Consider the following 27,656-nt stretch of genomic DNA (forward strand, 5'->3'; position numbering starts at 1 on the left):
CATTAAAAAAAGAAATAAAAAAATACTATTTCAGATTTCAGACTTCATAGGGTTGACGAAAAAAGTTGAATATTATGGAACCATGTAATATATAGTACTATTTGAAGCCCTTGAAGTAGTTTGCCATAAATATACCATGGTATATTCTGATGCAGGGTTGCTGCAGAGTTTTTAAAATCACATTTGAGACTTTTTCTAGACCTGAACAAATACAATTAATACCATATCCCCATACCAAAACAAACCCACATAATCACAAAATAAATCATGTATCACAGACTCTTACATAAACAGGCAGGCACACTCATTCAACATGGCCTTATCATTGCTTATTTTTGTTTTGGCAGCTTTATGAGTAAATTCTAGAGACTGTTGTGCGTGAAAATTACAGGAGATCAGCAGTTACAGAAATACTCAAAACAGCCTATCTGGCACCAACAATCATGCCACGGTCCAAATCACTAAGATCACTTTTTTCTCCATTCTGATGGTTGATGTGAACATTAACTGATGTTCCTGACCTGTGTCTGCATGAGTTTATGCACTGCACTGCTGCCACGAGATTGGATGATTAGATAATCGTATGGAGGATTTTTGCTGCCTGACGGGCTGGTTTGGGTATTTCTGTAACTGCTGATTTCAGTTCTTGCTGTGAGATCTGTGTGCCTCTTGAGGCCAGGGGAGTGAGGTTTACACATACCACACAGATATCACATACCAGCTGGCTCCCGTTACACTCACCCCCCCTAAAACTCACTCCCATGAGAGCCACACCAACAGACACATGACCATGCCCCCAACCCCACAACAGTAAAAATGAACATTGATCCCCGTTTCTCACCCCCACTTATCAGATCGCTTCTGAGTTGTGTGGATTAATTTTATATTGCCTCTGTGTCCTTTTTGGACCTTCAAAGGTTCTCGTCACCATTCACTTGCATTGTATGAACCTACGGAGGAGAAATGTTCTTCTCAAAATCTTTGTTTGTATTCAGCAGAAAGAAAGAATGTCATAAACATATGGGATGTAAATGATGAGAGAATTTTCATTTTGGGTGAACTAAGACCCCCTTTAGAGACCATCATCCTATTTTATATTTTTTATAAATATCAAATATGTAGTGTTTTATGTTGTGTTTTATATACATTTTTTAAAATGACATATTGCAAAACAACAAGGGCAAAAATAGCCTACATTTTTAGTATTTAACTAATATGATGAAAAAAAACATATATACAAACATGGGTCATGCAGGTGGCTTATGAAATTAACTCTTGCTTTTTGATGACCAATTATTCTAAGTGCATTTATTAAAATGTTTATTTCTAAGAAGAAATAATGAAATCTATGGAACCATTTTTTTATATATATATAAAAAAATCTACTTATAAATGTAACTTCAATGCCTCACCTGGGCCACATGATCACAACCTGACCAGGGCCACACATCCCCCACCAACAGTCGGCCCTCGTGTTGTTTGCCGTCATGTATATGCAGTGCCGTCAATGGCCCATCTTTGGTTGACAGGACGCATACCATTGCCGACATGAGGCCATCAGTGCCAGCTTGAGGCCACATTTGGGCCAAGATCGTCTGCTATAATAATAATTTATAGACTACTTATGCTATTTATTTATTTATTTATTTATAATACAATAAAATAGCCTTTAACTATATGATTGCCAGGCTTTATTTAATCTATTTAAGTCTGTAAATCTAAGTAGAAAATATTGTTCTGTTTCTAAAACAACTTATTCAGTAAACTTCAAGGCCTACACTAGGACCATGAGGTGCAGTGTTCCTCAGTGTCATTTTATAAGATCTATGCATTGGGCAGCACGTTTCACATGCTAATAACAGTTTTCTATGGCACTGCCATTTTTGCGCCCTTGAAGGGCACTGCGGGAAGGGGACACCACACGGGTATTCCAAACAAAAGTGGGCAACTCAAGCCCTTCCACAAGGCCGTTAGCGAAGGGTACCTGCAATTGTCACTTCGAGGAAATAATTATACCGTTAATGATCTCGTGACCCCGGGTGGCGTGTTGTCGGGATATATTTTAAAGCAAGGTTGTCCATCAGATCATATTACATGTTCAAGTGCTCAGGCAAGCGCTATAGCCCTTTTATAACGGATATTTCTCCTCTGCAGTTTACATTCATCCTCAAACATAATATAGTAGACAGTCATAAGCAGAGAGATACTCCAAAAACAGAGTCCATTTTTCCTGTAGGCTAGTCTAAACCCTTCTGGTTTATTATATGTTTTTTTTATTTATTATTAAGACCTCTCCAGTACCAAATAAACTTCAGTGGGAAATAATTGGGCAACATTGCCTTTAAATTGTTTAATTTGGGTCAAACATTTTGGGTGGGCTTCCACAAGCTTCTCACAATAAGTTGCTGGAATTTTGGTCCATTCCTCCAGACAGAACTGGTGTAACGGAGTCAAGTTTGTAGGCCTCCTTGCTCGCACATGCTTTTTTAGTTTATTGGATTGAAGTCAGAGCTTTGTGGTGGCCACTCCAATACTTCGACTTTGTTGCCCTTAAGCCATGTTGCCTCAACTTTGGAGGTATACTTGGGATCATTGTCCATTTGGAAGACCCATTTGCAAGCTTTAACTTCCTGCCAGATGTTTTGAGATGTTGCTTCAACATATCCACAAAATTTTCCTTCCTCATGATGCCTTCTATTTTGGAAAGTGCACCAGTCCCTCCTGCAGCAAATCACCCCCACAACATGAGCTGCCTCCCCCATGCTTCACGGTTTGGATGATGTTCTTCGGCTTCTAAGCCTCAACCTTTTTCCTACAAACATAGCAATGGTCATTATGGTCAAACAGTTACATTTTTGTTTCATTAGACTAGGGGACTCTTCTCCAAAGAATTAAATCTTTGTCCCCATGTGCACTTACAAACTGTAGTCTGGCTTTATTATGGTGGTTTTGGAGCAGTGGCTTCTCCCTTGCTGAACAGCCTTTCAGGTTATGTCATTATATGACTTGTTTTACTGTGGATATAGATACTTGTCTACCTGTTTCCTCCAGCATCTTCACAAGGTCATTTACAATTGTCCTAGAATTGATTTGCACTTTTTGCACCAAACTACGTTCATCTCTAGGAGACCATATGCATCTCCTTCCTGAGTGGTATGTTGGCTGCATGGTCCCATGGTGTTTCTACTTGCGTACTAGTGTTTGGGTAATGGGAGCCAGCTGGTAGATAGCTGTGCAGTGTGTAAACCTCACTCTCCTGACCTCAAGAGGTGCACTAGCGACTGACGCTAGAGGCTGTAGCCTTTAGCCTCCTTTTTAGCGCACCCGCCTCCCATGCCAGAGATGCCGGTTCGAGTCCCGTTCGGAATGGGGTGAGCAGGGCTGGTTACATTTGTACAGATGAACTTTCAGGTATTTGGAAATTGCTTCCAAGAATGAACCAGACTTGTGGAGGACCACAATTTTTCTTGGCTGATTACTTTTGATTTTCCCATGATGTCAAACAAAGATGCACTGAGTTTGAAGGTAGGCCTTAAAATACATCAACAGGTACACCTCCAATTCAGTATACACCTCCTATCAGAAGCTAATTGGCTTATTGCCTAAAAGCTTAACATAATTTTCTGGAATTTTCTAAGCTACTTAAAGGCACAGTTAACTTTGTGTATGTAAACTTCTGACCCACTGGAAATGTGACATAGTCAAATAAAAGTGAAACAATCTGCCTGTAAACAATTGCAAGGATATTTGGTATGCGACATTTAGAAGGGAACTTTAAAGTGCCCTCATTCTCACACCATTATATGTAAGGATATTTAGTATGCTAATTTTAGAAGGGAATTCTAAATTCTCGAAATATGTGACTATGTGATATGTGATTAAACTAAATTAAACTCTCCTTATTTCACATTATTAGGTAATGAAATGTATAATGGAAATAGTCGCGTTCGACAACCATTACAAATTAGTTAAATGACAAATAACTAGATTATTCTCCACCATTGAAATCGTAATACAATGTCTAGTTGTATCAGCTCACAATTTCTACTGTAAGGAATTAGCTTTAATAAGTGAATTATGATTAATTCACTTATTGGAGTGATATTCTCATGGCTTATTGAAAATAATATCACACGTATTTACGTACAGCTTTGAAGCAAAATCATTTAGAAACAGGGATGAGATTATTTATCAAAATATACCACAGTCACGTCATCTTTGAACACAGACAAACTTTATTACTATTCTAAACATAAATCTAATCTAACACTATATATACATAAGACAAGTTTGTGAAAAGAGTGACAGAATGTGAAATAAATGATCAGAACAGTGAAAATGAACTTTACTGAGTCTATTGACAATACCTTAAGAACCATTTATCTTTGAGTCTACATCGATTTTCTATGGGATTACCCAAATTATTTAATTAATGCACTAGCACTTTGAGCACAATATTGGAGATGTACTTGCGTGTCTTTGTGGTGTTTCCTTACGTTCTTTGTGTTACTTGGCCGAAAGTTTGTTCCATTGATGTTTTGGACCTCTCTAAGATCGTATAGTTATTGTCTGTATGAATGATGAGGTTGGCTTTGAAGCTAGGCCTTCTCATGGGTGTGTGAACCATAGAGAGTGACGAGCTTCCTTGGGCCTCACATGGCATGGACCTGTTTCTGACAAGATCAAGAGAGGACCACGAGGGAAGAGTCAGAGCAAAGTCTGAGCAGTCAGCGGAGCAGAAAATGAAGCACGTGAAGGCAGAAGAGAGGAGAGAGGAAGAGAGCATGTTCTTCCTGTTTGGAATATATTGGCCTTATCCCCAAAGGTGACCTGCGCCAATCAGAAGTGACTTTTCAGAGTCACATGGTCAACTGGGTTGTCTTTTCCGACAGTTGATTTATGGTCTTTTGTTTCAGATTTTTACAAATCTGCCGCTCAAAAATAGTGCATATTTAATCATGAACTTTTATATCTTGAGTACAAGAGACATGATATTTGTTGTCATCAGCTTTCTCTGCATACGCCAGTGAACGCTTACATACTAAATATTAAATTTTTTCATGGATATTATATGTGTCGGTAACAAAACATGAAAATCCCTGGTTACAAAATCATACTAGTTAATTAATTGGTTATACAACATGGATGAAACATTACACACATTTTAAAGAGGCATATCAGTCTATAATCATTAATTTGTTCAAAGCAATTGTCAGAATTGCCTAGCAAGCCTAGTTATTGTATGAATCATGGATTTAAATGCATTCTGTAAATTTTAGAATGTTGATTCGGTAAAGTACTGTGACTTTGTGTAGAATGTTCCTGGAATAAGATGAAATGTCTTAGTATTCGAGTTGTGCAAATCTGATCTGATCCGGTCTTTTGGAAACCTTTCAAGGAAAAGTCTGCTTTAACTCTGTGTGGAAGTTCAGAAGGTCATGCAGAGGGGCCTTTCTGACACATGATGATGCCTGGGCCGTTTAATTTATGACGCAAATTAGGATCGCAAAGATTGAAAATCCCTAGATTCAAATCATATCGTTTCAATTCTTCTGTATTAAAAATTATTTGCGTCATGCACAAAGTTGTCCTAAGTGACTTGCCAAAACTTTAGTTTGTTAATATTAAATCTGTGGAGTGGTTAAAATATTAATGAGTTTTAATTAAAGAGTTTAAATGAAAGAGTTTTAATTACTTCAGCCTAACTCTATGTAAACTTTTGACTTCAACTGTACATTTATGTACAGATATATTACTATTATTATTATTAAAACAGAAACATTAAGCAATTTTAAATAATACACTAAAGGCAATGTTTGAAAGGGAAAAAACTATTTCAAAAAGTATATTTATTTGCAACAACAAATTAACAGCAATAAATAAGAGATTCCTGTTGTTAGAACAGTCAAGTGAAGTCATTTTTATTTGCATAGCACCTTTAACAAAACTCATCGTTTCAAAGCAGCTTTACAGAAAATCATGCATTAACAGAAAATGAGGTCAACATCTGATATACACATAACACAGTTTACACATTTGTTACACAACACAATATACACCTTATAATATATACCATATACACAAAATAGAACACTGTACACAAAAATAATAATAATATACAATATACAGCATACACAAAATATTAGAGTCATCTTAGAGCCATCTTAGAGTCATCTTTGTGTAGTTTGATTAAATACAATTATGAAGTGTGTATACAAATAAGTATTTAAATTATAATTGTATTTAGAAACCAGTGAACAAGCCATAGGCGACTGTAGCAAGGAACACAAAACTTCATAAGATGGGAATTCACATCTATCTTTGGTGCGATTTCTTCTAAAATATGTATGTTGTTTAAACAGCAAAAAAATATTAAATTACCAGCAACTCCCACCCCTCTCACCAAATAACTCCCTTGTTGGTCAAATATGTTTCTCCTATCGTTACAATAATTATAAAAGATCAATAAGAGCCCTTTTCCAGAAGGATGTTGTTTCAAGACCAAATGTAATTGCATATTGGAGTCAGATTGTGAGTGATGTTGACTGGAAAAAAGTCTGGCTTCTGCCCAATCGTTATCTCTTAACAAACAAGGTTAAAGAAGTGACTTTTAAACTTCTTCACATAATATACCCTGTTAAACATTATTTAACCAAGTTTAAAAAAAGATATAGATGAAAGTTGTAGCTTTTGCCAGCAGAAGCCGCAGAGACAGCTGTTCATTTATTTTGGCACTCCTTTATATGTTTTTTTTTTTTTTTGGCAAAATGTACTTGATTTTGTTGTTGGAAATGTTGATGAAAATTTTACATTACAGTGAAAAGATGTTCTGTTAGGTATTGTTGTAAACTCCAAAGATAAACAAACCCACACTTATTTTATATATATTTTTTTATTTGAATGGCTAAATTTCACATTACTAAATGTACATTTTCAGGAAATATAAAACTTTTTTTATAGTATTTAAAAATGAAGTGAAGCGTTATATTGAGTCAATATTGCCCTCGAAGAAACAAAAAGCTATTCGAATTTTGCAAGCATGTACACTTTTTAAAATATTCTTATAATATTATTTATACCTCCCCTAGCATTTGAAATGTTGTATTGTATTTGTATTGTTTGTTTTGATATTTTCTAAATATTTTTTTATAAAAATACATGAGAAGTGAGTGCCCTGCTATATATTCACTTCTTTCACCAGGGTGCGCTCAACGGCTCCATCGAGTCGCTTAAATCTAAGGGCGATTTGGGTCTCATTTAGAGCCATTTGCATCCAAAAATGTTTTATATATATATATATATATATATATATATATATATATATATATATATATATATATATTATTGAAAATGACTTTCTTACCTAACACAACTAGACTAACATAATTTGTCCCAACCTCAATTTCTAAAGTAATTTGTAAAAATGTTCATCAAGTAATCACCTACGACTGTGATTGGTGCATTATTTGTAGCGCACAGAAAAGTAACAAGTGCCACGTGACAATGCCGTCCGTTTTTACAGCTAAATAATGACAATGAGAACCTTTAAGAACCACTGAAACGAAAAGACGCAGTAAAGACTACTAAAAAAAAGAAAACAGTTATTTTGAAACCATCCATTAGAAACACAAATGCCCACCTATTTGAGGACTTTTGACGTCTTCTAATCATTATTTCTATTTTCGGCACTAGGACCAAGAGTCGCCGTCTGTCTCAACATTATTATTGTACAAATCATGGACGGTGGAGTCTAGCGGCATGGCTCTAAAATGGGAAGGACAGACAGCCAACAAAGTCTCTGAAATATTTATCTACACACCATAATACTCATAACTAGGGGGTAAATACTCAAGAGCACACTCGGAAAAATATAGAGGAACCTTTCGGAAATTATATAAAGATCTTCGGAAACAGGTTTGTATTTGTTTTTTCAGCTCTCGAAATGTAACAGTTTTTATTATGTGCTAATTTCTGTATGATAATAAAATAATAATACCCTTACAAAAGAGTACTGTGGTGGTATCAGATGTTAACACAATGATACTTTGACATACTTTGGTATGATTACTATAATTATATGCCATGGTTTATTTCTTATAAATTACTGCAAGTTCTTGAAGTAGTACCATAGTATTACCAAGGTGTCATTGTTAGCTAAAGTGTTTTTTTATTTTTATAAGTTGGCTATTTACTGTTGTGGTCCTAAGAACAATTGTATCTATATTTTATACATAATACCATAATAACACGTTTGTGTACATGGACCATGGATATGCTATGTTTTGGGGCAATGCACTATTAGTAAGGTAATTATTTGGACACTCTCGACTGAATTTATTTCAAATCTTTATTCAAATCATTGTGATCGAAAAACCTACAGTTAAATGCTTAAATATGTACACATAAATAATAACACACTACCCCAGAACAATATGAAGGTATGTACTGAGATTGGTGGATGTAGCTTGAAAGCTCTAGGAAGAGGTAGAGTTAAAAAAATTTGTCTCGGTTTAGGGATTTTGAAATTAGTGCTTTGTTTGGTGGTATCAAGGTGCAGTGATGGTACTAGATGGCAGTATCAAAATAATTTGATAATGCACTTACTAGTTAAAAGTTTGGACCATCACTGCACCATGATACCACCAAGTATGTTTATTTTTTCTAACAATGCTGCTTTTCCAGATATTTCTTGTGTGGATCTACCACCACCATCATCACCATGGTGTTGATGAAGAGTTACTGTGAAGCAGAAGTCTCCATGCAGACGGTCTGGGTGGAGGGTGGCCTGACCTCCTGCTTCTATTTCACACTGGTACCCTCCATCCTCCTCGCCCTCTCCTTCCTCTTCGGCACCTTCCTGTGCTTCTGCTACAGCCACTATGGCACAGACATGGAGCCTAAATTCATCCCTCGCTCTCGGCTTTACCGACTCCAGGTGTGTCTGTCAGTGCTGTTCGTCCTGCAGGCCCTGGGCTGGATGGTGTTTCGGATCTCCCATGGCGGTGAGGTCCCAGGATATGTGGTGCTCTACGGGTGTCTCTCCATGCTGGGCTGGGTTTGGGCTGTAGCCTTGCTGCGTTTGGAGAGGAAGAGGGTTCTGGTTCGGGATAGAACCAGAGGCCACAGTGCGGTTCTGCTTCTGTACTGGGCCGTAGCTTTTGCAGCTGAAAATCTGGCATTTATATCGTGGATGAGCCCACAGTGGTGGTGGTCTTTGGAGACTTCCAATCAACAGGTAATCACTAACTTTATTAACTATGATATTTTGGCAGAAACTGTGGTTTCCATTGCAATATGTACATGTAGTGCCAGACTGCTCATGTCAATCATTATGTTTTGACTTGGAATGTCTTGCTCAGTCTCAATTTTTCAGTCTCTAAAATTTATATTGGGTGCATTATGGATTTTGCTTCATGACCTTTGATGTTAATGGCATTGTGTTAACTATTTGTGGACGTATTGGAAAGCTATGATGGGAATACCATGACACATCATTATAGTAAATATTGAGGATCCAACTGGTTCACAACTACAGATTACTGCAACTCTGTCAGGTTTGTTGTTTATCACGTTTAAAAACACATTGTCACTTCAGGATATGTCTGTTAATAGCAGGTGATGAAATGCGTATAAAATATTGTAGACTCAGTTCTGGCAGCATATCTGCCTGCCCTCTTAGGCCACGCCCCTAAAAGGTGTCTATTGGCCAATCAAGTGACAGTCGTTGTGACACTTACAATGACACAGACGTTTTGCTCTTTCACTCTAGTCTGATATATGCAAGAGGTCCTAACTGCAGTCTGTAGCACGATGATGTAGTACATTTAAACTACTGCGTAGTCAGTTTCCATGATGTACTGGATGTTTTTTAATGTGCACACCCACAGCTTCAAATTATATTAGATTCTCTTTACAATATTATGTTATTTGGTGTTTTCAGTTCAGCATATAACCTCTATGCAATTTTGTTTAAAAGGTTATATTAGCCTCAGGTTGACTACAATTTAGTAGTTTAACTTCTGCCGGTAGATCTGTGTATATGTAATCTTTAGTGTGCAATAAGTTCATCCATATAATAAATGTTTGTTTCTCTGGCAGCTTCAAAGTTTGGTGTTTATTTCAAATACTGGATATATGCAATGTTTTGTATTCTATCTCCACAAAACTGCTCAACTTGTGCTGTATCATTATCGACTATTGCAAGATACAGAAAGAAAAATGTTTTTTTCTTTTTATTCTTTTCATCTCAAGCAAGTCATATTTTATAACAATATATGTGTTGTCCATAATCCATTTAACTTCGTTTTGGAAATACAAATCTACTAGCCAACAAATGTTATTGTCCTTTTTGTTTTAAAAGGTTAATATCCATCCGTAACTGTATGATTATTCTCTTGTCTTATAGAGATGTTGTTTCATAGATGTGTAGAAGCAGTCATTGGTGTGTAATTATCATTAATGTATGAATTAAATAAAGGCTATTATAAAGAGATTAATGGAAAGGAGGTGAGAAGTGGCAAAAAAAAAAACACTTACTCGCCAGTTCTCCGATACGACGTAGCTTGGACCTCGGCCACTCCTCCACCCTCTAATGGACGACAGTAGGGCCTCCTCGGACGGATCGGAGGCAGAACTCCGGCCTCTGGCGGACGGAATGCCCCACAGCGTTTTTGGTGGACGATAGGGGTCTCCCCCGCCCCTGGCAGAGGTAACCACTCCAGGCGGTTGGTTGTGAGCCCCTCCTCCCCTCACGGTCGGCAGCCGTTCCTCCAATTCCAGGCTGCCGGGCTCCTCCAGCAGATGGCTACGACTGCTTCCTTGGAGTGGACAGTAGTGGCGAGGACTCTAGTATGGCGCATCCCTACTCCTTCCTGGATTTCGGCACCAGTGTAAAGAGATTAATGGAAAGGAGGAGGCGAGAACCGGCTTGATAATATAAATAATATTATAATATAAAACTGAAACAAAAAGACAAACACACAAAGGTGTTGGACAGCTGTCCATAAATCTTCCCTCTCTCTCTCTCTCTCTCTCTCTCTCTCTCTCTCTCTCTCTCTGCACTGCAGCTTCCAGTATGCCTTTATCCCTCTCTAAGTTATGATTAGCCTGATTTGGGGCTGGGTGTGCGGAATCACGACCCGGCCCCGCCCTCCGCCCTGTCACAGCTATATACTGTACTTCTTTGTCCCTCTGTGATATACGTGACAAGTATAAAATAATATTTTAATCAAATCAAATTAAAGAAGAAATAGTACTGTATACAGTATGTTCTCGAAAACTGATTAAACAAATAAATACAAAAATATGTAGCCTAATAGTCATAATCCATACCAAACAAATTCACTTCAAATACTCAGCAACCTCTCATATTCTTTAGAAGACTAAAATTCCAGATGCTCAGAAGGTATTAGTATGCTATACTATACTACTTATATATATAAAAAAAGTTTAAGGAAAGACAATCATTATTGCATTATTACATAATGCTACACCACCTGTTAAATGTTTTGTCTTATTGTGTATTTATATATACTGTATATATATATACTTGGCTTTTTTATTATTATTATTATCATCTCTGTCTTGTTGCTGTATTGTTTGAGCACTGGAAGCTTCTGTCACCAAGAAAAATTCCTTGTGTGTGTAAGCATACTTGGCAATAAAGCTCATTCTGATACTGTACACGCTGAATAAAATGTTTGCATTAAAATCATCCAGTATTCACCTTATTCAGTCCCGCCCCTTGATTGTATTGAAGTGTACTGAGAAGAGTAGATCAAAATAGATTATGTGTGGGAGCACAGAAAGTACGTTGATGGTGTTTAGGCCCAAACATACTCTACACAAATACGTGAACGCAGACACACCTTACAATGCAAACTCGATTTCAAACGTCGTTGTGTTGTGAAATGTGTCAGCACTCAAATCATTACACAACACAAGTACGCGCTGCATTCTCAGCATTGCCGCAAGGGCCGCTAGTGCTGATTTTCTTGGAGGTCTCAGGCAGCAATTTCAGTTGCAATTTTTTTTTTATTTGTATCCCCAGTCCTTTAAAAAACGAACATGTTTTTTCTCTGTGTCTCTCCCCACTCCAAATATATCGACTCATCTACCACATACGGGATGCATCCGAAAACGTAGGTAGCTGACTTGCTGCCTAATGAACTTAATGTCTTAAATGACAGCTGTTTTGAATTAATGATCTGGCCATGCATTGGCCGTCTGCGTTTGCGTACTTGTGTGAAGTATGTTTCGGCCTTCAAATCCCAAACATACTCTACGCAATTACGTGAATGCAGATGCACCTTGCTACGCAAGCTCGATTTCATGCGTCATTGCGTTGTGAAATGTGTCAGCACTCACAACTTAAGTACGCGCTGCATTCTCAGCATTGCCGCAAGGGGTGCTAGAGTGGATTTTGCACTTCAAATGATGTGGATATATTGAAGCAACATCTCAAGACATCAGCCAGGAAGTTAAAGCTCAGTCGCAAATGGGTCTTCCAAATGGACAATGACCCCCAAGAAAACCTCCAAAGTTGTGGCAAAATGGCTTAAGGACAACAAAGTCAAGATATGGCCATCACAAAGCCCTGACCTCAATACTCTTTACTATTATTCTGACATTTTACATTCTGAAAATAAAGTAGTGATCGCATCTGACCTAAGACAGGGAATGTTTTCTACGATTAAATGTCAGGAATTGTGAAAAACTGAGTTTAAAAGTTTTTGGCTAAGGTGTATGTAAACTTCTGACTTCAACTGTAAATCAAATCCAATCAAACCCATAAAGTAAAAACTAGTGCTGAAACTAGATTACCAAATATTAAAGTAAAAAAGTGCTGCATTTTTTTTTCTTGTTTACTAATAACGTATTATTAATATATATTTGTATTTATATCATCAAAGAAACATTGTCGATTTTTTTAACTGTACATAATATCACACATGATGAATGATTCAAGAAGTTATAAGCAAGACAAACATAATCACTTTGTGCATATTGAATTTATTTTGCCATTATGTCTTCAGATAGAGTTTGGGTTCTGGCTGGTGCGGTACTTCAGTTCAGGTTTGCTCTTCCTGGTAGGCTTAAAAGCTCCAGGGTTGCCACGGCGACCATACATGCTTCTTGTCAACGAAGATGAGAGAGATGTGGAGCATGCAGATCAGGTGATTGACAGATAATAATAAATGGATAAAAAAAATTATAAATACTTGACTTGTTTGGGACACATCCCTCTCTGTATTTTAGCATTACTCCAAATTTCATAATTGCTGTCATGTGTAAATAATGTAAAGCAGTCCTGCCCACAAATATCCACAATATATCTACCACTATCAAGGTAACATGTCATACCACCAAGCTCTTAATCACTACATTAACACATCTTTGTGCAGCCTCTCTTGGGCAATTCTGCTGAGAGTCAGTCAACATGGAAGGACTTTGGGAAGAAGGTGCGTCTTTTGGTGCCATACATGTGGCCTAAAGGAAACGTCCTGCTTCAGCTGCTGGTTGTGCTGTGTCTTGGCCTGCTGGCAGTGGAGCGTGGCATCAATGTGTTTGTGCCCATCTTCTACAAAAACATAGGTACAGTTTCAATATTGAGTCATGATTGTGTTAATATTGTAATATTGTTACAGTGCTCTTCTTGTTGCTAAGCTGAATGTTTTCTAATGGACTATTTTCTTAGTGAAAGCTTTAAGCTAATCTAAGTTAGTAACGGTCAGTAACCAAGTCATTGAAATCTCAAGTTATTGAAATAAAAGTCTCTTTTCATTTATTTATTTGTTCTGCAACAGCCGAAATGACGCTCTAGAATGTGCCTCATGCCCACACTTTGATTTCCTCTTGTCACAGTGAACGAGCTAACAGATGGAAGCTCTTGGAAGACGCTTGCCACTACAGTGTGTATTTATGTGCTGCTCAAGTTCCTGCAGGGAGGTGGAGCTGGTGAGAGAATATTTAAATTGAATTCAATTCAAATTAAATATTAGTTCAGATCCATCCACAACTTCATTCTCATTTGTTTCTATGTGCAGGTGCGTCTGGATTTGTGAGTAACCTGCGTTCTTTCCTGTGGATTCGGGTGCAGCAGTACACTAATCGTGTGGTTCAGGTACGTCTCTTCGCTCACTTGCACTCTTTGTCTCTGCGTTGGCACCTGGGCCGCCGCACCGGAGATGTCCTGAGAAGCATCGACAGAGGAACCTCCTCCATTAACAGCTTGCTCAGGTGAGACTCAAGAAATTGCAAAAGTCTGCATCCAATTTTGTCTCAATTTCAAACATTTATGGTTAAATATATACATACAAATATACATATGAATAGGATATAAGTGATGCACCAATTTAGAAACTTTTGCCAGTTTAATAGAGAAAAAGTAAGGGTTCATATAAATTCAGCGGGTCATTATCACAAAATATTTGATTTGGGAATAGGGCAGGTACTTACAGTAGATAAAATATTTTGATTTTAATCTTAAGGGTGGGCACGTGGTTGTCTCTTTATAGGACCGTGAGGGGTGTTGGAAGTTTCTGGAGGAGCACATGAGTCCCTCTTAGACCTGGCCATGTTTGGGAGACATAAAACTATCATAGCGATGTAGTAAATCAGTCGCCTGGGTCAATTTTACAGTTTAGTGGTCATAATACAAATATATTTGACCTAAGAATGATGCAATTTGACCAATCACAATCAAGTATTTCAGAGAGCTGTGCAATGAATTTATGTATGTGATAGCCAAAAGTATATAATCTATTTAAATCTATTCTCTTTGAAAAATCTGATTATTGGTTTCTTTCAACAGCTACATCGTGTTTAGCATCTTCCCCACCATTGCTGACATTGTTATTGCCATTGTCTATTTCATCTCCTACTTCAATGCCTGGTTCGGCCTCATAGTTTTCATTTGCATGGCCCTCTACCTCAGTGAGTACCCTACAAATATATCTTGTAAACATTGTGCTATTTATATAAAATTAGCAACAATCTGTCTTTTATTGGAAAAAGCTGCTACTTGCCTGCTTTGCTACTGAAAGTTATTGGTGAAATACTGCTATGCTCAAGGTATGATAAAAGAATCGGTCACAAACCCAGTTCTCGAACAATATAGTCTATTATGAAATGCTGCGTAGGTAAGCGATCAGTCCTACTGTACTTCTGTTACCTGATGAACTTTCACCTTTTGCTGACCCTTAATGCTTTGCTATTGTGTGCTTCTAAATCACTTGCACCTTTATTAGTAACTGACACATAAGTGCCAGCTTTACATGTCATACATTCTGCTTCCCACTGATCTCGACCTGGACGAAAGCATGGGAATTTTTTGTGCAAATCTTCTGTAAATTTGCACTTTCGTTTGGGCATTGTTTCCACTCAGCTGTCATTTGCTGCTACTGTCAAGCAACTGTTTGATGCTGAACACAACAGCGCTTCGTGCATTCACGGAGAGGAAGGAGAGACAGGCAGGAATTTGGCCAATAGTTGATGTAAGCCTCTTATAATCGACCAATTGTTGTGCGAGAAGGCAGGACTTACAAAGAGGGGTTAAAGCAATGCAAATATGCGCACACACACACACAATGAAGTATTAGACCAGATAGATGCACATCATAATGCAACTAAAGCCACATCCTGGACATTTTCACAAATGTAGAAATCCCAGCCAGATGCATTTTTAAGGTCCAAAAAAGAGGACGTATGGTCACCTTAACATACCTAAACTCAAAAACTGCAGGAAAACTGATTCCCGGCATTAGGAGTTTAGGACCCTAGTGGAGTGGAGTATCACATGCTTGGCTTAGAAGACATGAAGACAGAATAATAATTAAATATAGTGGATCAGCATTTGATTTGATTGACTGCACTGTTATCTCTGTCTCTCATCAGCTCTCACGATTGTTATCACGGAATGGAGAACCAAATACAGGCGAGATATGAACACACAAGATAACAATGCCAAATCTAAAGCTGTGGACTCTTTATTGAACTTTGAGACGGTATGGCAAGAGGGTTTTCTCCTTGTTTGGCAAAGGCCTGTCCTTTGTTTATTCCAGGGTTGTGCTCCATTCAGAACTGAATGAAGAATGCCAATTCAATTCCGATTCAATTCATGAATTTGGAGTGAATTTGAATTGAGATAGCAAAAAAGATGTAGAATTGCAATTTGAAGTTGAATTTAAGGAAGTAGATTTAAATTGAATGAAATTCAAAGAAATGCACATGACTGTTTTAAGTTTATTTTTTAATAATACATTAGATTTTTTCAGTATAAATTGAAACATGTTCTCATATTATACCATATGCATAACAAAATGGGTTATTTCCAGAAACATTACACTGTTAAAAAAAAATGAAAATTCTTAGATCAAGTAAACAATGCTGAAAAAAACATTGAAAGATATACTTGATTTTTGTAGTTTTTTGGGCATAGCAACTTTTATAAAACAGATCTCAATGCAGCTTTTCTATTACAAAATACTTAGTTCAAACAACAATCACAGCAGCAAGTTTGATTAATGCATTTATTTCAAATGTTTATATGGTTCAGTCCCAGTTACCCTCTTCTCAGCATGCACTAAGGCATGAATAATATGGTTGATTGTTTGGCTTTTTGCATAGTTTTATTTACATTGTTGCAAATCAATTCAATTCAAAGTCCAACTCATGAAAGGGATTCAATTCAGAAATTCTGAATTTCGCACAACCCTGGTTTATTCAGGCTCTCTTGCCTATTCAATATATTCAATATGACAATGTTTGTTATAAAAACATCCGGAATTTGACATTGACAGTATAACATGTTAGAGTAATTGCACATACTGTAGTTTGCATTGTAAATGATATGATTGAATTATGATTTTGTCAACAGGTGAAATATTATAATGCAGAAAGTTATGAAGTGAATCGCTTTGAGGATGCCATCTTAAAATATCAGGTAACTGCAGTTTTTGACTCAACAAGAGTCAACATTTGTTATATCATCTGTAGTTTGTAGGTAATTGAAATGAATTTCAAAGAATACAATGCTTAAGACTTCATAGTAATAAATCATGTATAAATATTAGATGTGCATATGTAATTTGTAATTAAAGAGATAGCTTACCCAAAACTGAAAATTCTCTCATCAGTAACTCACCCTCATGCCATCCCAGATGTGTGTACGACTTTCTTTCTTCTTCAGAACACAAATTAAGATTTTTAGAAGAATATTTCAGCTCTATTTCAGTAGGTCCATTCAATGCAATTGAGTGGTGGCCAGAATTTGAAACTCCAAAAAGCACATAAATGCAGCATAACAGTAACTCATAAGACTGTGGGTGAGAAACAGATCAATATTTGTCATTTTTACAACAAATCAGCACTTTCACCAGCCCTCCTATGCAAGTTCAAGAGAGGACCAAGCTCTTGTTTTTCATCTTTTTTAGCGATTTGTATGCTTCGTGCATATCACCACCTATTGGGTAGGAAGGAGAAAGAAAAAAGAGAGGGATAAACCAAAGGAAAATAATAAATAAATAATATTTGCACAAAAACAAATAAGTGGTAATATACACAAAAATGTGAATGAGCAGAAGGAGAAAATCTCTCGTGAAAGTGCATAGGGGCTGTTTGAAAGTAAATTTATAGTGAAAAAGGAATTAAATAATGATCTGTTTGTCACCCACACCTCTCATATCGCTTCTTAAGATATCGATTTAACCACTGGAGTCGTATGGATTACTTTTATGCTGCTTTTATGGGCTTTTTGGAGCTTCAGAGTTTTAGTTACCATTCACTTGCATTATATGGATCAACAGAGCTGAGACGTTATTCTAAAAATCTTAATTTATGTTCAGCAAAATAAAGAAAGTCATGCACATCTGAGATGGCATGAAGGTGAGTAAATGTTGAGTTTTCATTTGTGGGTTTAATTGATTTAAAATGAATTTAAAGCTCAAAAGTACTGTAACTCGTTAATAAAGCTTTATTTTATTTTATTCAGGAATCAGAATGGAAGACCAATGCTTCTCTAGCCCTCTTAAACCAAACTCAGAATCTCATCATTGGTTCAGGTCTGCTGGCTGGATCTCTGCTGTGTGCATACTTTGTGACAGAGGGCAAGTTTCAGGTACAAACCAGGGCACCTTATATTATACCTCTGTCAAAGACAGGCAGTGTGGGAACTTTTTAAGACATCAAGTGATCTAGTGTATGATAAAAAAAAAAAGGTTTTTGTTAAATGTTAGCTCCTGCACTAAAATTAGATTAGATGAGACACATTCAGTGTCTATAGCCTTTAATTTTAGAAGAGTGAAAGAAGCCTGTACTGTACATTTCACTTAGTTGTTTGATTTCATAGTTAAATTCCCTTGGAATCTGTCTGTATAAATTCAGGAGAACTGCATTCCACTTGTCTTGCTTTTCCAGGTTGGAGATTATGTGCTGTTTGGAACATATATCATCCAACTCTACACCCCACTCAACTGGTTTGGAACATACTATAGGTATGATGCATGCATTTCACTTGTGGTTTAGAGATTATCTGCAATTTATTGGTAGAGATTGATACATTTTATTGAAAAACGTACCTTTAAATATGACTTTTTCCATTCCCAGAATGATCCAGAACTCTTTTATTGACATGGAAAGCATGTTTAAGCTCTTTACTGAGGAAGAAGAGGTGAGCGAATTAATGCCTTTCATACATTTCACAGCTGAATTTGAATAATTAATGAGCTCATAATTTGCGTTGTTATTTAGGTGAAGGATGATGTCAATGCAGGAAGCTTCTACTACAGGCAGGGAAAAGTCGAGTTTGAAAATGTCTTCTTCAGCTACTCGCAAGGGTAAGGAGGTTAAAGTAAAATCTGAAAAGAAACTTTACATAAAAGTACTGTAGCCATGGTACAGTGATCAGATGGAAAGACCATGAAACTTTAAAATGTGTCATGGTACTGAATGTTTACCTACTCTACATGATGCTCCAAGATACTTCATAGTATACCATGATAATACCATGGTACTTTTTATGATTCCAGTTTTAAGTATATTCAAAATTGCAAATTATATTAATAACTGAATTAATAATGAGCATCTAACAGTTTTATTTCATATGATGTTTTTGCAGCAAGGAGATTCTTAAAGATGTCTCTTTCACTGTACTCCCTGGCCAGACAGTGGCACTTGTAAGATCAATTCTGTGCTATTCTATTCTATTGTAATCTATTCTGTTCTGCGCTATTCTATTCTGTGCTGTTTTATTCTACTCTTTTCCATTCTGTTATATTCTGCTTTGTTCTATTCTCTTCTGTGCTATTCTGTTTTATTCCATTCTGTTATATTTAGTTTGTTTTCTATTATATTATTTTCTATTATATTTTACCGTTCTAATCTTCTCTTTTCTATTCCATCGTATTCTGTTCGGCTGTGTTCTATTAAATCTATTTTGTTCTATTGTATTCTATTCTGTTCTGTTCTATTCTACTGTATTATATTCCTTTCTGTTAAATTCTGCTTTGTTCTATTCTATTATTTTTTTATTTTTGTAACACTTACAAAGGTGAGGAGGAAGCTGGGACCGCCTTGAAAACACAGACATTTAATGACATTTTTCAGTGTATAAAGAAACAAAAACATGCTCTGCTTTTCAGCCAGCTGCGTCAAATCATAAAAACATTCAGACATGCCTGCCACCATCTCTTCTCCTTTAACACTCCCGCCTCCACTCGCTGGAACGCGAGGCCGGTGTTGCGAGCAGGTGGAAGTCATTCGCCACTTATCTTCCCTGCCTCGCTCTGCCCAGATGCCGCTCAGCTCCGTCCTGGTCACCACAATTGTATTCTACAGTGCTAACCTGCTCTGTTACATTTTACTTTGTTCTATTCTGTTCTCTTTTTTCTGCTACTCCACTCTTTTATTTTGTTCTTTTCTATTTAATTCTGTTATATTCTGCTTTTTTTTATTCTTTTCTATTATACTCTGTTCTGTTCTATTCTGCAATTGTTTTCTGATCTACTCCATTCTGTGCTGTTTTATTCTACTCTATAACATTCTGTTATATTCTAGCTTTGTTTTATTCTATTATAAGCTGTATTCTGCTTTGTTATATTCTATTCTGTGCTATTTCATTCTACTCGATTCTATTTTGTTCTGTTGTATTCTATTCTGTGCTATTCTACTCTATTCTTTGCCATTTTATTCATTTCATTCTGCTTTTACTATTCTATTTTTATTCTACTGTGCTAATCTGCTCTGTTCTATTCTATTTTGTTCCATTCTGTGCTATTCTACTCTATTATGTGCTGGTTTTATTCTACTCTATTCTATTCTGTTCTATTTTGTGCAATTCTACTCTATTATGTACTGGTTTATTCTACTCTATTCTATTTAATTCTCTTATGTTCTGCTTTGTTCTTTTCTACTCTTTTCAATAGTACCCTGTTCTGTTCTGTTCTGTATTTCTATTATTTTCTATTCCACACTAATATGTGTTGTTCAGGTTCATTCACTTTTGAGTATACTTGAGTATACATCTAGATTTAAAGACACAAATCATAATATAATGAAATAGTATGTGTAATAGTTGTGGATTCTTTTTATATCTTTCAGGTTGGACAGTCAGGTTCTGGAAAAAGTACCATGATACGCCTGCTTTTCCGTTTTTATGATGTTAAAGGCGGGTGTATAAAGATAGACGGTCAAGACATTTCAAAAGTGAGTCTGTCATTGATAGAAATGTACAAGACACCAAAATATGGTCTTTGAATTTTTGCATTATGTTTGGGAAAATAAATACTGTATTTATGAACAAATATTTTAAGTCACATGTATTTTAATTTCTGTTGGTGTCCTCTCTGTGTTGATTCTTTTTATAGGAAATATGGTAGACTGTTAATGTTGTGTATTAAATCATATAACTGGATGCGTCTCAGGTGAAGCAGTCCTCTCTGCGTGCGCACATTGGCGTCGTCCCTCAGGACACTGTGCTGTTTAATGACAACATTCGGGATAACATTCGCTATGGTCGAGTTACTGCTACTGACATGGAGGTGGAGGAAGCTGCCATTGCTGCCGACATCCATGATAAAATCATAGCCTTCCCTGAAGGTGAAGAAAAAGAATGAAAATGGTTAATGTTTTGGGACTAGAATGGCTTTATTTTGAAAGTTTGTTGTTGATATTGATGTTTGGTTTATATTTGTAGGCTATGGTACCCAGGTGGGTGAGAGGGGTCTAAAGTTGAGTGGAGGAGAGAAGCAGAGAGTCGCCATTGCTCGCACCATCCTGAAAGCACCACAGATCATTCTACTCGATGAGGTACAACAGCACCACTGGATTATTGGACAGTACTTTGATATTTTTGTAGGATAATGGAATTATCCTAGTTTCACATGTTTATTTTGGACATTTTTATAATAGAATGCAATTAATCTCATTTAATTAAAACACAAGGTTGAGATTTATATATTTTTTTGATGATTTTAAGTACTTTTTTCATCAAAGACTAATTATCTTTCTTAAGATGATGTAACTTGGCTGGTATTGACACTGTTTTGCATTTATATATTTAATATTTGACATATTTGATATGTTGATGTCCTCTACCCTTAGGCCACCTCTGCTCTAGACACACAGACAGAGCGAAACATTCAGGCCTCATTGGCTAAAGTCTGTGCCAATAGAACCACCATTGTGGTGGCACACAGGTATGCACATAATTCTTTGGGCTGGCAATATATTAACATTTTTATCAAATTAATTACATGACATGCCGATTAATTAATCAAACTAATTGCATATGAGAATGGCCCCTAAGTAAAGATAGTTCAATATAAAATAATCGCAAAGGTTCCACCCTACTCCAACCGTTTTTCAGAACTCACATGGAGCAGATTGAGATGTAAAATCGGTAAATGCGTTAATCACGATTAAGAAAAATCAATGTGTTAAACATTTTAAATTAATTGCATGCATTAACGCATTAGTTTCGATAGCTGTAGTTAAACTTTTAAAATTGAATGCCCCCACCTGAAATGGCTTGTAAAAACACAAAGTTTACATGTACTTCAAGCTTGAAGTGCTCTGATAGTAGAAAATAAGGAATTTTTATTACAGAATTTATGTACGGATTATTGATTAATTGTGTCATTTTTTTTTATGTGTTATTTTGTTACTAATTAATCACACTAAATTAGTGCGTTAAATTGACAGCCATTAAAGTTCCATCAAATTCTGTCACTAAAAAAGCAAAAATGTTCACTCCTTTTTTCAAATATGCAGGTAGTAATTGATAAAGGACCACTGAATAATTATTAAATTACATTTAAAACAAATGTATTCAGTATTTATTTATTTGCAGTGATTTTAATGTCATTCAGTAATTCTGAAACTATTCTGTTTATATCCTAGGTACCACATACAGTATATTTTGTTTCTGAATTGACTTCCAAGCTATTAGCCTTTTTTATTTTTAGTTCCATCCATCCATCTTCAACCGCTTATCCGAAGTCGGGTCGCAGGGGCAGCTGCTCCAGCAGGGGGCCCCAAACTTCCCTATCCCGAGCCACATTAACCAGCTCTGACTGGGGGACCCCGAGGCGTTCCCAGGCCAGTGTGGAGATGTAATCTCTCCACCTAATCCTGGGTCTTCCCTGAGGCCTCCTCCCAGCTGGACGTGCCTGAAACACCTCCCTAGGGAGGCGGCCAGGGGGCATCCTTACCAGATGCCCAAACCACCTCAACTGACTCCTTTCGACGCAAAGGAGCAGCGGCTCTACTCCGAGCTCCTCACGGATGACTGAGCTCCTCACCCTATCTCTAAGGGAGAAGCCCGCCACCCTTCTGAGGAAGCCCATTTCGGCCGCTTGTACTCGTGACCTAGTTCTTTCGGTCATGACCCAGCCTTCATGACCATAGGTGAGGGTAGGAACAAAAATTGACCGGTAGATCGAGAGCTTTGCCTTTCGGCTCAGCTCTCTTTTCGTGACAATGGTGCGATAGAGCGGGTGCAATACTGCCCCCGATTCTCCGGCCAACCTCCTGCTCCATTGTCCCCTCACTCGTAAACAAGACCCCGAGGTACTTGAACTCCTTCACTTGGGGCAATACCTCCTTCCCTACCTGGAGTACGCAACTTTGCAAAAATTAGGGTAAAGTGAAGTGATATTCAACTGTAATGTGGTCAACAAAACTTCATAGCAGTGCATAAAATTTAAATACAACAGTGACTAGAAATGGTTAAAGAATTAAAATAAATAGTCATTTTTCACAGTAAATTGTAGAAATTACACCGCTTGCTGTTGCTCTGAAACATTATTTCCTTTAGTTGTTTTCAAAACTTGTGGTGAGGCAAGTTGCTCATATTGGGCTTGTTTTTCCAGACAAGGTATCACTACATTTCTCTATGCGAGATCTGGCAACACTGCAACTTGTATATCACCTTAGCACAGAGTGTTTTTATTTTAAATAGAAAGTTATTGTTTACCCATACTTTATTTTCTTTTAACCGGTTACATTTTGAAAGAAGCGGAACGTCAGAGCTGTTATGAAGAAATACATTTTATCCACACACACCCTTGCATTGTGTGTCAATCAGTCAGAATCAAGCATTCAACAATGCCATTGTATAAACAGTATTAATTTAATAATTATATCATTAATGTGTTTGCCATAGGTTGTCGACTATCATTGGAGCCGACAAGATTCTTGTTCTCAGAGATGGACAGATCGTGGAGAGTGGAAGGTGAGAATCTATATTTCTAGGTTTGCCCCTCTAGTGTGATTAACACAAAACCAGTTAATTTATAACACCTTTGATCATTGGGATCAGAGAATGAATAATTCACTATGGGTGAACAAATTAACAGTCCAGTATAATTGTTTCTCACAGGCACGATGAGCTGTTGGCGAAGGGAGGGCTGTACTCTGGCATGTGGCTGAAACAGCAGCAGGCGCAGGACTGTGATTCATCCTCCGACACTGAGACCAAAGACAGAAAATCAGAGAAACTACAACCTCCAGCATCCACTGCAGGACATGGGGGTCACTGAACTTCACTAGATGTTCAATGAGACGTATTGAATTGTATTCATTTTAAGTTCAGCCAATGCTGTTTTTGCATTTTAGCATCATATTTATTTAATAGCACAGTTTTGGATATTGTTTGTCCCAAGGACATTTTGAGGACCGTTTTTTAATGTGGCCCTTTCTAAGATATTTTAGTCCTTTAAGTTTTTATTATTTTGCTTGACATCCACTTACACTTGCAACTCAGTTTCCTTGCATTAGGATAGGTCTAACTGGGATCTAACAAAAGGAATAGTTCACCCAAAAATGAAAATTCTCCCATTATTTACTCACCCCCATGTCATCCCAGATGTGTATGACTTTCTATATTCTGCAGAACGCAAATGAAGATTTGTAGAAGAATATTTCAGTGTTGTAGGTCCTCACAATGCCAGTGAATGGTAACCAAAACTTTGAAGCGCCAAAAAGCACAGAAAGGCAGCATAAAAGTAATCCATACGACTTCAGTGGATTTAGCCATGCCTTCTTAAAGGGATCTAATCGATTTTCGGTGAGAACAGATCAAAATGTAACTTTTTTTCACTGTACATCTTGCCTTTGCAGGCTGTAGGCACTGTCAGGAATTCAAGCTCGATTACACTTTCTTGAGGCATGCGCAGAGCACTAGATATTGCTAGGAAGTGTAATCAAGCTTAAAGTCATGATTGCCAAGGAGACTGCTGATGTCAAGATGTACAGTGAAAAAGTAGTTATATTTTGGTCTATTCTCACCCAAAGACATTGATTTATCCACTGTTGTTGTAGATTACTTTTATGCTGCATTTATGTGCTTTTTGGAGCTTCAAATTTCTGGCCACCATTCACTTGCATTGTATGGACCTACAGAGCCATTTTCTTCTAAAAATCTTTGTTTGTGTTCTGCAGAGGAAAGTCAAGGGATGGCATGAGGGCGGGTAAATGATGAGAGAATATACATTTTTGGGTGAACTATTCCTTTAATATATGGGTCATCAGACATGACATCTTGATTTAAATCTTAATATCTTGAAATAAAATAGATGGTGCATTAAAGTGTAATTATTTATGAAGTTAAAATGCTTTGAATTTTCCCACAGGATGTGTTTTCTTAGCATGTGTGTGTGCATTTGTGCATGTGTTTGTGCAGAACATAAGTGCATTCATAATGTAAATGAATTAATATGGCCTTTAATGAGATAAAGCTGATAGAGGTGTTATCGTGCATTGTATAAAACAATGCTGTGACTATTGTTTCTCCCTCCACTACTATCATTTTAAGCACTACAGTGCTGTGAAAAAGTATTTCTTCTGTTTTTGTGTAAATCTCATACTAAATTGTTAAAAAAAAATCAAACAAAATCTAATACAAAACTAAAGCATCTGAGTAAACACAAAATACAGTTTCGTTTTTTCTTCTCAATTTTCTCCCCTTTTTTCTCCCCAATTTGGAATGCCCAATTTCCAATATGCCTAAAGTCTTCATGGTGGCATAGCAATTGGGTGGCGGAGGACGAATCTCAGTTGCCTCCACATCTGAGACCGTTAAACTGTGCATTTTATCACATGGCTTGTTGAGCGCGTGTGGAGCCTCACGCTATTCTCTGCGACATCCACGCACAACTCGCCACGTGCCCCACCGAGAGCGCAAACCACATTACAGCGACCACGAGGAGGTTACCCCAATGTGACTCTACCCATCCTAGCAACCGGGCCAATTTGGTTGCTTAGGAAGTCTGACTGGAGTCACTCAGCACACCCTGGATTCAAACTTGCGACTCCAGGGGTGGTAGAAAACATAAAGTTTTTAAATGATCATTTTATTTTTTGAAGCAATCAAGTTATATAGGGAAACATGAATTCTGCTCTCTACCAGAAAATCCTAAAGGAGAATATCCGTTCAACAATCTGTGAGTTGAAGCTCAAGCGCAACTGGATTATGCAGCAAGACAATGATCCAAAGCATATAGGAGTAAATCCAAGTCCACCTCTGAATGGCTCAAAAGAAGCTAAATTAAAGTTTTGGAGTGGCCTAGTCAAAGTCCTGACTTGAACCCGATTGAGATGCTGTGGCAGGACCTTAAACGGGCAGTTCATGCTCAAACCCTCTAATGTGGCTGAACTAAACAAATATTTTTTATTGTAAATATTGTCACCACAGCGTTGTGAAAGACTGATCTCCAGTTATCTGAAGCGTTTGGTTGCAGTTGTTGCTGCTAAAGGTGGCACAACCAGCTATTAAGTTTAAGGGGGCATTTCTTTTTTCACATGGGTGGTATAGGTGTTGGATAACTTTTTTTCTTCAATAAAAAAATTGATATATATTTGAAAACTGTATTTTGTGTTTACTCAGTTTGCTTTTGTTTTATGTTCTGTCTCATTTTAAGATCTAAAACCATTTAGAATGAAAAATACACAAAAATAGAAGAAATCAGGATGGGGAAAAATACTTTTTCACAGCACTGTACATTGCTGAGAGCAAATTAAGACACTTTAGCATGTTGAATGTACTGTGGTCTTGTGTTATTTTGATTCTGATTTGCCGTCCTTTAAACTTTTGAAGCTGCTGTTTGAATGGGATTTAAAGTGGCACACTTTGTAATTTACCACAACTTTCTTATATGGCATCCATACAGTGGTACAATCCATTTTCGTACTGTACAACAATCAGTTTATCTTTGGGGACAAAGAACTATATGGGACTGACACTTAACTCAGGGGATGAGGTTGAAATGAGCCAATGGGAAGTGTTTTATCTCACTATATTTAACTAGATTTCCAGACTAAGAAGTTCTGTAGTAAGTGTATTTTTTTTTTTTTTTTTTTATGAGTCTTCAGAGAATGAATTTGCCTTGGGGAGGTCATACGATATCAATAGATATCAGAAGAAAAAAAAGCAGTTTGTGCATTGTCTGTGAAGATTCTCGTATTTTACTGTACACATTTATATGAATGTTTCTTTCTCATGATTGATCACACACTGCACCATTGTTATTTACTTTACATATAAGCTGACTTCATGTTTTGTGTAAAAAATAAACTACAAAAATCTCATTGGATTGCAAAGTTTGTGTAGAGTTTTCTTTTCTTGTACATAATGCTCATTTTGGGATAAATTTGTATTCAAAATCAATGAAATATTACATACGTAGTGAAAGTGTGATGTTTACATGATTACAGTCAGAAATGAGCAAGAGGCACCAACAGAAATATTTCCACAGTCAAAAAATATTATAAATAAAAAATATACATATGTAAAACCTACTAGCTTGATGGCTTGGCTAATTTATATTAATTACGTGACATTTGCCCAGTAGACTACCTGGTCGCAAGTTGGTAAATTCATGCTGTCATTTTTTTTGTTTTTTAATAATTCAACAACTTTACCATAGCACAACATGTAATCAGTACAACACAATTTGCTTTGGGATGGTTAGAATATAATATGGTACTATTATATTGTTGTTATTCATTTAAAAAAAGAAAACAAATGCAGGGTTTTGAACTACTATACTTGCACTTATATGATTCTTTGCTAACAAAAACAACAAGTTTATTACATAATACCTATTACAGTCTTTCCTTTCATAGTTATGGAAACCAAATACATGCTGATAAGTTAAATCAAA

General features: G+C 36.8%; 1 protein-coding gene across 1 annotated transcript; it reads left to right on the forward strand.

Moving 5' to 3' along the window:
- Positions 1-7,651: 7,651 nt before the first annotated feature.
- Positions 7,652-24,929, forward strand: LOC127651218 (ATP-binding cassette sub-family B member 6-like). The gene is made up of 20 exons (XM_052136951.1): positions 7,652-7,914; positions 8,683-9,235; positions 13,035-13,175; positions 13,404-13,593; positions 13,864-13,956; positions 14,046-14,238; positions 14,813-14,934; positions 15,895-16,004; positions 16,877-16,942; positions 17,990-18,115; positions 18,415-18,491; positions 18,604-18,667; positions 18,748-18,833; positions 19,115-19,172; positions 20,596-20,700; positions 20,919-21,093; positions 21,191-21,303; positions 21,598-21,692; positions 23,660-23,728; positions 23,876-24,929. Exons 2-20 carry the CDS (start codon positions 8,720-8,722, stop codon positions 24,033-24,035), a joined length of 2,559 nt encoding a protein of 852 aa, XP_051992911.1. The 5' UTR covers positions 7,652-7,914; positions 8,683-8,719; the 3' UTR covers positions 24,036-24,929.
- Positions 24,930-27,656: the final 2,727 nt, after the last annotated feature.

This window comes from Xyrauchen texanus, chromosome 11, assembly GCF_025860055.1.
Source record: "Xyrauchen texanus isolate HMW12.3.18 chromosome 11, RBS_HiC_50CHRs, whole genome shotgun sequence".
NCBI classification, from domain to species: domain Eukaryota; kingdom Metazoa; phylum Chordata; class Actinopteri; order Cypriniformes; family Catostomidae; genus Xyrauchen; species Xyrauchen texanus.